The sequence below is a fragment of the Carassius gibelio genome, chromosome B24 (genome assembly GCF_023724105.1).
Source record: "Carassius gibelio isolate Cgi1373 ecotype wild population from Czech Republic chromosome B24, carGib1.2-hapl.c, whole genome shotgun sequence".
In the NCBI taxonomy this organism is placed as follows: domain Eukaryota; kingdom Metazoa; phylum Chordata; class Actinopteri; order Cypriniformes; family Cyprinidae; genus Carassius; species Carassius gibelio.
The window spans coordinates 23,406,376-23,417,179 of NC_068419.1; the positions used below are offsets into that span (position 1 = coordinate 23,406,376).

General features: G+C 36.9%; 1 protein-coding gene across 4 annotated transcripts in view; it reads right to left on the bottom strand.

Moving 5' to 3' along the window:
• Positions 1–9,692, bottom strand: part of LOC128013200 (transmembrane protein 14C) — a 30,712-nt gene extending 21,020 nt beyond the window's left edge. Inside the window, exons 1-6 of one of the 4 annotated variants that reach the window (XM_052595992.1) lie at positions 9,561–9,617; positions 9,123–9,215; positions 8,948–9,032; positions 8,391–8,492; positions 8,156–8,243; positions 3,540–7,361 (exon numbers count right to left, since the gene is read on the bottom strand). In XM_052595992.1, coding sequence (XP_052451952.1) covers positions 7,304–7,361; positions 8,156–8,243; positions 8,391–8,492; positions 8,948–9,023 — 324 coding nt within the window. In that variant the 5' untranslated portion in view covers positions 9,024–9,032; positions 9,123–9,215; positions 9,561–9,617 and the 3' untranslated portion in view covers positions 3,540–7,303. Of the gene's footprint in view, positions 1–2,588; positions 3,205–3,539; positions 7,362–8,155; positions 8,244–8,390; positions 8,493–8,947; positions 9,033–9,122; positions 9,216–9,560 lie in introns of those variants that run through there. The other 3 variants (XM_052595989.1, XM_052595991.1, XM_052595993.1) reach the window with 3 other exon arrangements.
• Positions 9,693–10,804: the final 1,112 nt, after the last annotated feature.

A 10,804-nucleotide genomic window follows, 5' to 3' on the forward strand; every position in this document is an offset into this window, starting at 1 on the left:
CAACGCAAAAGCCTACTCGCGCTCGTGATTCTTTAGCTCCGCCCACACGTCACGCCTCCAGCGGCTCGTGTTTTTCCGAAAAAAATCGGCATAGACCATTTTTCTCTTATAAATATAATAAAACTAAAGACTTTTTGGAGATATGAGGGATGCAGTACTACTCTATAGGTACTCAAGATTAACAGGAGATTGGGTGAAAATTAGCATTTCACCCCCCCCCCCCCACCCCCTTAAGCAGTTACTTGCATTGGTTCTGTAGTTGCTGAGTAAAGTGTCCCAGTTCATGTATAATGTGTAGATTTCTGTTAAATGGGTTGACTGCTTCAAAGTGAATCAACAAAGTTGTTGAAAACTACCAGAAGATCGGACTCCCCCGAAAGGGGAGTCGCGAGGTTTCCAAGGTGATGGGTGTCTGCAGGGAACCACAAGTTAAGAGAAAAAACACTTTTTGGGTGTGGAAGAGGTTTTATCTGGTTTCCCAGTAACACCCTTTTGGTTGGATTGACTTGTAACAAGGCATATAGTTTCAGCGGTTAAGTGTTTCTTTGTCCCAGTGACACCTATTTGCATGTTTGACTGGCGTGATTAACTGGTAACCCAAACTATGGTACAAAAAGTATGATGCCTTTTAGGACCACAAAGTACATAATTGTTTGAGGAATAAAAAGATACAAATAAAGAACTGTAACTAGACTACTACAATAGTGAAACATACAAACAATACATGCATATACCAGATACATTTGTAACTGATTAATTATAGTCTAAATGAATAAAAGTGTGGGTGTGTTGTGTATTGTGAGAATGTGAGTTGGCTGCTCAACCAGGCTCCTTTGGTGTCTGGCATCAAGGGCTATCTAGTTATCTCGGAATGTGTTTGAAGTCAGATGGGGAGGACCTGTTTAGTATCTTCCAGAGAATGGGAGTTAACATTGCCATTAAGCACTCATATAATTGTATACCATGGGGACAGATTCTGTAATTTATATGCAAATGTCAAAAGGCTAAAGGAATCCCTACAACATAAAGCCCAAATGATCATACATGATTGTAGGCAGATATAGTTTTGTATAGTTTGTAGTGTGATCAATGTTTGCGTAAGTACTTGATGTGTTAGGGAAGTAACATGTAAGTTTTGAATTACATTAATTTAATTTAATTATATTAAAATGAACGAAATATACGAATTGACTCGAAAAAAGATTAGTTAATTTTTCTGAACGAGACTCAAAGGACCGAGTCAGTTAAATGATCAGAACTTCCCATCACTATTACTGAGCTCAATGGCTCTGGGCCTCTGTTAAAATACTTTTAAAATACTATTGGCTATTGAAAAAAAGGGGCGGGCTGCTCTATATGTCCCACCCTGTCTTCCTGTGTTAGCTGAAATTGTCACCACATAGAATAATGCTTCATGTTTCAAGGCACTTCAGGGCACTCCTTTAAAAAATGGAGCACTCATTCAAAAAAGTTGAGTTCGATCCTTCACTGGCTCCTGGCTGTGCTCATTTCAATCTAGAAGGTCTATTGTGTCTGGTGTGGCAAGTTCAATGAAGCAAATAGTGCCAATCAGTGATCAGCAGACTTTACACATGACGTTTTGGTAATGGTATGGTTTGCTTAGAACCTCAAACGAGGTGGTACTGAAAAAAGTACCAGGCACTCTACCCAGTGGAATAGCGTACCCCCCAAAAGTGAGCCGTACCGAACCGTACAGTGCCATATCATGCAGTGGTTAAAGCGCCAAAAGTAGCACATAAACCATGGATATGTGTGATCGTGTTAAGTGCATTTTGGGAAACGCAATGAAACCTTAATGGACCTTCATAAAATCACTCATAGAAAATTCTCTTAAGCACTAAGATCAATCGTTATCAAGAAATTGAGCCCTAATCTAAAGATATCTCTCATAAAGCTATAACACATAAAAAATAATTTGGACATGCTGCTTAGCAAAACATAACTATATAAATAAAAATCAGTCCTGATTGCAGTTCTGTGGCATGTGGCTATTAAATAGAACCTAAATTTACCATAATCCATCAATCCAAGAGCTGTAACACATTACACGTTGTGTTTTTATTCGTAAATTACCATTATCCGTCGATGCTCATATTGCTTTAACAAATAAAACCAAATGGGCATGCTTGAGGCGAAGCAGAATAAACAACTGTAGTTTCACTTAACTTCATGAAACATGCATACTCTGTTAAGACATTTCAAAGGGTTTTTACAATAACTTAGTAAGTTACCGTAATTAATATTTACAGTAGTAAACAGTATTTGATTTACAGTATCAAACTGTACCATTTACAGTAAATTACTCTAAAAATCCAATTTATCAGTATACTATTTTAACTTTTTTTTTTAATCCTACACACTGTATGTACTGCTGAGATTCAATTAAAACAGACACAAATATAAAATTCTATAATTAAAACTAGGGATGCACCGAATCCAGATTCTTTGGGGTTCGGCCAAATACCAAATCCACTGTTTAAGATTCGGCTGAATCCGAATACTGAATCCTACTCACATCCTTATTCCATTAACACAGTAAAACACATTAAGGAAGTAAACAACGTCCATAGCAGTGTATTTTTCATTTTATTTTATTTTAACTGTAAAAAAAAAAAAAGGAAAAAAAGAAAACAAAAAGAATAGGCAACATTATGCCAGGATCACAAGTGGAAAAAAAATTAAGTACAACCCAAAACCTTTCAATAAAAATGCAACAATGCAAAGACAAGTGTTTTTCTTTTCTTTTTCTAAATCAGAATATGTTTGGTGACTTTAATGTTATTGAACATTTACTCAAACATGTTAGTTTAGTTTTCATTTATAACAGTAGGCTAAGCTACGATTAGAACAGTAGCCAAATATTAGGGAAAATATTTAAAAAATATATTACGAAAGCTCACACACATCTCCTGCCTCATAATTAAATTAACGTAAAACCTCTTCACATGAAATGAGACATAACAGCATGTTAGTGACAGAAATGAGTTCCCTGAAAAACAGGAAGTGAAAGACAAACTGCACTGTTTCTTAAACGAAGGGCAAAATCCTGTCAATCCAGATGTAACGCCTGTTTCACATATAATCCGTCTGCAGTCCGAGTGCGTTAAGTATGTGGTGCTGAAGCAGCACGGACTCATTGTGCTTTCACACAGGACCCGTTTGCAGTCCGCTACTGATCCGCGGCTGTTAAAGCCACAAAAAACAACATGTCCATTATTTTGATATCGAATATCGATATCTAAAAAAAGCTTTTTCAGCATTGTGATACTCTTTCATCACAGTACAGTAACAATCTTTCATAGACATATTTAAATTCAAATATAAACAACGTATTACTCATGCATTTGACTGCTAGGTTTTTATAATAAGTTGCTGAAACATGCTGCAACACATTTAAACACAACATTAGCCTACTTTTCTTGTTAGGATATCACAAACATTTAAAATTCAAACTCACCACTGACAGAAACAGTCAACTCTGCCTTTTGCATTTAAAAGTGCTGTAGGGAACTTTTGTAAAAAAAAATATTTTTTACATATTTATTAAACCTGTCATTATGTCCTGACAGTAGAATATGAGACAGATAATCTGTGAAAAAAATCAAGCTCCTCTGGCTCCTCCCAGTGGTCCTATTGCCATTTGCAGAAACTCCATAGCTCCCGGTAAAAAATAACCAATCAGAGCTGCGGTCTGTAACTTTGTTTGTGTTCAAAATTTAGAAAAATGTATATAATAAGCGAGTACACCATGATTCCATTTTCCAAGCTTGTCCTGAATCACTAGGGTGCACCTATAATAAGTGTTTATATTCGGACTATTTTAGATTGCTTCGGGGATACAGCAGCGGAGTAACCCAGTACCTTTGTGATTCTTCATAGACATAAACAGAGAGAAGTAGTTCCAGCTACGATGTTCTTCCGCAAGACGCAAGCAGTTCTGTTTATTAACCGCTAGAGCGTCAAAAGTTCCCTACCGCAGCTTTAAATCTTTATTACACGCAATCCAAGGGGTCTTAAATCACTTTGTTTTTCTGCCTCTATAAAAATGCATATATAATGTTGCCTTGTTTCTCTAAAGTTGCTCTTTTTCTTGTTTTAAATCTAGCCAAAACCCATGTGTTGCGTGTGAAACACAGTAGGCTTTAATTAGTATACATTTATTGTGAAATGACTACATTTCCGTGTCAATCCATGTTAATTTTCACCGCGAACAATGCGCTTTCACTTTAATTAAGAGCATGCAGCAGAGCAAAAATAGACTCGGTACATAAACGATCACTGCACTGCTGCAGACGCACTGCTCCTGGAACGCATTGACGGACCGCAACCGTGTGCAGTGTGAATGCTAGAATCTGTTAACATGGGTATGTAAAAAATTACACGATGCAAACGCACCGCAGAAGGAGTATGTCATTGGAATGGCGCCACAAAGGCCTTTACGGCGAATACAGTAGTATACCGCAATTAAAAAAAAATACAGTAAGTAACTATGAGCTACTACTAAATATTGTTGAAACGTAATTTTCTGTAAAGATTCTTTGTAATGATTTGTATTGTAAAAAGTGCTGTCCAAATAAACTTTAATTTAATTGAATTTTTTCCTCCTAACTGAAGTCCCTAATCATGCATATTTTTGATACAAGCTCTGAGTAAAATTGTACAGTAAGAAAGTTATTTTCCTTCACATCGATCTAGTACGAGTTCACAGGTGGGAAGGCACTTTTTTGACTGCCATTCCACTGCACTTTCACGGGTAGAAGGTTGGAAAAACACGGGTTACGGGTTGCTTGGAATGCGGCATACAGTCTCAAATCCAAAGAGATATTCTTTATGAAAGTTAAGAGTCAACCACGCCCTCCTAAACAGCTCATTCTAACATGCCTCCACGTCTATGTCAGGATGTGGGAAGATTTGCATAGTGCTGCCCAAATGTTCATGCAAAGAAAGAAGGGGTAACTTTTATTCTTGCTGTAGTAATGTTGCCGTCACCACTGTCATGTCGTAGACATGCTGTGTTTTTCGATGTGAAAGCAAAACTACTGTAATTCCTCAAATAAAAACCAGTGGTCAAATAAATGCCGGGCCTCTAAAATAGTGGCCGGGGGCATGGTCAACACGGACAAATAAAGGCCGGTCTTAAATAAAGGCCGAGGGATAATTTGTGCAGCAGAGCCAGATAATGTACATAAACGCCCACTGCCAGAGCATTTCTTGTTCTCGAGTCAAGAACCAGTTGCATCGGTTTTCGGATCATCAGTACACTGAACCGATAACGGTTTCTGTCGGACGCGTCTAATTCGAGAACCGAGAAACTGATGATACTGCACATGTGTGATTCCGTGTGAAGCAGACCGACACAGAGCGCGTCTGAACCAAACTGATTCTTTTGGTGATTGATTCTGAACTGATTCTGTGCTAATGTTATGATCTCTCTCTACTGGAACGGTATCACTTTTAATTTAAAACAGGTTATTTAAAACAATTACTTATCAAACAGTTGAATTAGAAATAAAGGCCTGCCTCTAATAAAAGCATGTTACCTTCTGCAGTTCAGGTAAATAAAGACCCTGGCTTTTATTTGAGGAATTACGGTACTTTTTTTGGTCTTCCAAAAGAGGACACAACTAGAAATCAGTGGTTAAGTTGTATTAACAACACTGTTTCAATACAGCTCAACCCAAATATTCAGATGTGTGCAGCACTTTTATGAAAGACGAGGACCATTTCCTGAACCAGTTGCCTACAATGCTTTTATGCACAAAGTCTGTTTCTGTAAAGTGGGGCAATTCCAACTTTGCAAGGACAGTCTGAGGCTTCTGACTCACAGCCTTTAAGTATGTTTACATATTTAAAGAATTAACCACTGATGATTCAAACATGAATTTTGAGCAGTGTAGAGTAGCGCTTGTTGTTTGTAATTTCTCCAATCACATATGCAGACATGGTTTTATGTTTATGCAGCGCAATGCAACGCAACAAATTAAAAGACAGTATAAGTCATTATAATCTGTAAATATGTCCCTACTGGGTGCAACAAATGCCTTGTTTATAATGGGTATTAATGTTTTTGACTAGCATGCCTGTGTTCTGACTGGGACTCGACATCACAGTATGTCAAGGGGCGTAACATTTCCATCACACGCTTGAGGAATTCGGCCAATCACAATGCACTGGACAGCCGGCCAAGCAGAGTACACGTCACTTTTCAGAACGATAAACTTTGTAAAAATCTGTGCGTTTCAGAAAAGCGGGGCATAGAGGAGAAACAATAATGTACATTGTGGAAAATAATGTTTTTTTTTTGTTTTTTTTTTACCTAAACACATTTCATTACACCAAATACCCAAATTAATGTTATTTTTTAGCAACGTCATATGACCCCTTTAAACACCTCTGTCAGACTATTATGCATATGTTGTGAGCCATGTGATGTTGAAGTTCCTAATTAAGTTACTGGCCAGGGTTTTATTTACCCAAAACAGTTTTAATTATTTTGCCCCTTGGCAAGTGTTAATTTTGGAATCGCCCACTTCACTACATAAGTAGCCCACAACTTAGGCTTTGCTGAAATTGCATAAGTGTTAAATATTTTTTCTCTTTTCTCAGATAATGATGGATGGAAAAGGAGATCGCTCCACCAGTTCATCCAGTGCATGGGCGAGTTGACTGGGCAGCAAAATATGGAAGCCATTGCTAATGTCTATTATGCGAGCTACAGCTGCTGTGAGGACTAAGGCTTGTTTCAACACTTGTGAAAATTGTATAAACACATATCTTTTTGTTTCTGCGAGGAGCATCCACATCCATTACTGCAAGCCTACGGCTGATTAATCGTTCGATAAAAAAAAAACAAGAATCGGTGTAAAATAGATTTTTACAAAACTAACATTTTGTCCATCTTTGAATCTGTCTTGTTCGGATTATGTACCCAATGCCTGATAAAAAAAATAAATAAATAAAAAAATCTAGATCTTTATCCCATATATTGAATCTACTTTTTTAACCTTTCTGAATTTTTTTATGGCATACAGTTCTTACATATTTTCTTTTCTTTTTTTTTCTATTTTAATTTAAACTGCAAGGCAGTGTTATTTATATTTCCTTATATGTTGAGTAGCCCCTTTTTTCATTCCCCTTTCATTTTCTAACCCCATTTTCATTTCTCCTGACACCTAAATTTTTATTGTACATTTTATACAAAATATGACAATGAGCTTTAATGACATGTTGTTCAAAGAAAATTATGTTTGAATGAAAGCAGACAGTGATTTCTGTTTGGGTATCATGATTGCGGAGGTTTTTGTAGCATTCCGGCTCCAAGTTTTGCCAGCATCAGCACACTGCAAGAAACATTTAAAGGTAATAGTTCAGGTAAAAATGAAAATTCTGTCATCAGACATCAGACTCAAAAGACATATTTTGGTCTGTTCCTTATGCAAAGCTATTGCATGACTCCAGAAGACTTTAAGTATGTATAGCAGATGAGGCACATGGGCTACTTTTTTTATTGTACTAATGGTGTTTTTTATTTTGGAGTTTGACATGGTATAATTGAATAGCGGCAAAACTTGTTCCCATTCTGTTTCATGGAAGTAAGCAAGTCATACAGGTTTGAGTAAATAAATTTAGTTAACTTGCCCTTTAGATTTAAGATGATAATTGACTGCAGTCATGTGACAATACCTGGAAAACAACACTACTGAGGGGCCTTGGCTCAAACAAACTGAAATAAATAATGTAAAGTCAAGTCATCTGACTCGAGGCCCCCACCTCTGCCGTCAATATTTATAAGGTACTGCAACGGATACAATGTCATAATTAACACACACACAAACAAATACTATGATAATACTATGGTACTTTTACAGCTATAAGTGACATGCTGAGGTTTTTGGAGTGAAAGAGGCTGAAAGAGATATGACAAAGTGGTCAGAAGTTCAGGTACAGAAATGTAATATTTCTGTTTGTTCCCTTTACACTTTTGGCTGGAGTCTGCGACTGGTTTGTCTTTTTTTTTTTTTTTTTTTCAGTTGTTAATGAGCTAAAATATTTTGCTAATAGTTGAGACCTCTATCATCTATGAATAAAGGGAAACCCTGTTTTAGACAAATGAAGTGTGATGTGTGTTAGTTACCTTGCTCCTGCAATAAGACCAGCTGGAATGATTTTGCGCGAGTTATAGAATCTCTTTCCCATGATAGCAGCAAGTGTCCCAGATGCACCTGCGAGAGGGAAAATATTGATGGCACATTATGCAATTCAAAATCCCTATAGTCTAATTTTATAAAACAAGCATTAATACCACCTCTAGATCACTTGTTTGCCTGTTAAAAATATAATAATTGCAAAATATGAAAAAAAAAGCACACCTAAAGACACCCAAATATTTTTAGGATCTTGTGATGTCTGGTAAGCACCAAAACCAGCCAAACCACCAAAGAGCAGCCCTGCTGCCAGGGATGGGACACTGCCTGCAAGACAAATTAATTAAAACATAAAATATACTAAAACACTGCCTTGATGAATGGTATAAGGTGTCATAAGGAATTCAGATTTATTAAAGTTTTTAACTTTTAGATGTTTATGTTATTTTCCAGTAAAAACCTTTTAAAATGTTGTACAATCATGCAACAGGGCTGAAGACATTTCATTTATTTTTAGGTTCCAAGGTGTATGAAATTTTCACTGAATATAGAGGAACCAAATAAATGTTTGTGAAAATAATTGGTTAAAGAACTTTGTTTTGTTAAAAATGCATGTGTTGGGTAAAATCTGATCAAGCTGGTGTTTAGCCAGTTTTCCAGTTTGATAAGTGCCATCCAACCAAACCAGCCTGACAAGCAATGACCATCAAACAAATTTAAGCTCTTAATCCTGTAAACTTTATATAGGCCTACATTGATAATCTCTTGAGCTTTCGCACTACCTGCTTTGACGTATCCCATGACTCCTCCAGATGCTACTAGTGCTGCGTATCCATATCCAGCCCAGTCCACTGCCATTATAAACACCTCAACACACACACATAAATAAATATTTTAAACATACAGCTTTGCAGTTTACAGATAGTGTGCAAGAAATTTACGCAAACATACACACACTTGTATATGTTGGTTTGCGGGGGACTCTCCAGTGGCGTAATGGTTTTTATATTGTTCAAACTGTACTTTCTATGCCCTAACCCCGACAGAACACTACAGGCAAATACAAAAGCAATTTGGTATAAGAAAACACTGAAAGTTTCATCATAAACAGTGTTTACGCTGTAATACCAATGACATACACATTTTGCATTATACACAGTCTACTCATAAACCAAATATTCAAACACACACGCTGGCTGCACTGATAACCAATAGTTGATCTCAGATCTACGCATGTCCGGATCATAAACTGCATTTCTGCTGTCAGCTGTAAATGCAGACTGACAATTATTATTATTATTTTTTTTTTTGTACACACAACACTGAATGCTGTTACTCGAAAAAGAATATTCTACATTCATTACAGTACTATAAGACAACTATTAAAGTAAATACCACTGCCTGAGAATCTGGAGAAAGTCTTTGCCGGTGGTGCTCAAGGTCGACGACGACGACGACGACTTCTTCTTCTTCTTCTTCTTCTTCTTCTTCTTCTTCTTCAGTGAATTTTATTGGCAGTTTGCAATCTTTGTGCATTACCGCCATCTACTGGATTGAGGTGTGATCACATTGGGAAGTCATAAATAAATTAATATATAAAAAAAATAAAAAAAAAATAAAAGGATATCAGAGCCCAGCTAGCGCTTCGTGTTCAGCTCCTCCAACTTCAACTTCAGCTCAAACCCCCGGAAAAAAAAAAGAAGAAGAAAAAAAAATATTGGGCTAAAGTCTTCTTGCTAATTGTGTTTCTTATAAACTCTATCACTGCTTTGGTTGTAGACTGTGTTCCAGGTAGACTCAACAGGTTGCTCAAAGTAATAGAGTTCTTTGTTACCCGCTTAAATATTTCTCTTTTTTCAGAGTACTGCCTACATGTCAGAAGTACATGCTTCACGGTTTCTATTTCCGTACAATATGGACACATTCCTGTCTCATGTTTCCCTATTGTGTGTAAGCCGCTGTTCAGTCCTGTATGTCCTAACCTTAACCTGGTGAACCAGGTTTCCTCCTGTCGTGAAAATGAGCTGATCATTTTAACTGTTACATTCTGTTGAATACTATATAAATGGCTACCTTTTCCCCCTTATCCCATTTATCTTGCCAGAGTTTATGAATACCATCTTTAATTATTGTTTTCAATTCTGATTTGCTAAGTGGAACCTGTACTTCTACTTGTTCTGCTTTAAGTGCTTCTTTTGCCCACTCATCTGCCCTCTCATTGCCCTCAATACCTGTGTGCGCTGGAACCCAAGTGAACTGTAATATTAGCTTCTGTTGAGTTATCCTGAAAATCATCTGATGAACTTCATCTAAAAGATCCTGTCTGCATGCAGGTTTCCCAGTCTGAATGCTAGTTAGGGAGGACATAGAGTCTGAGCAAATAACAGATTTATATGGCTTCACTTCTTCTACCCACTGTAGTGCCATTATGATGGCCATCATCTCTGCAGAGAAGATGGAGAAGTGGTTTGAGGTTCTTTTTTGTATTATAACTTTATATTTAGGAATGTATACCGCTGCACCTGTTTTACCTGCTGGTTCTTTGGATGCATCTGTAAATATTTGTACTGTGTCATCATACATTACTTCTATGTATTGCAGTACACTTTGATACAATCCCGTCTTGATTATATTTTTAG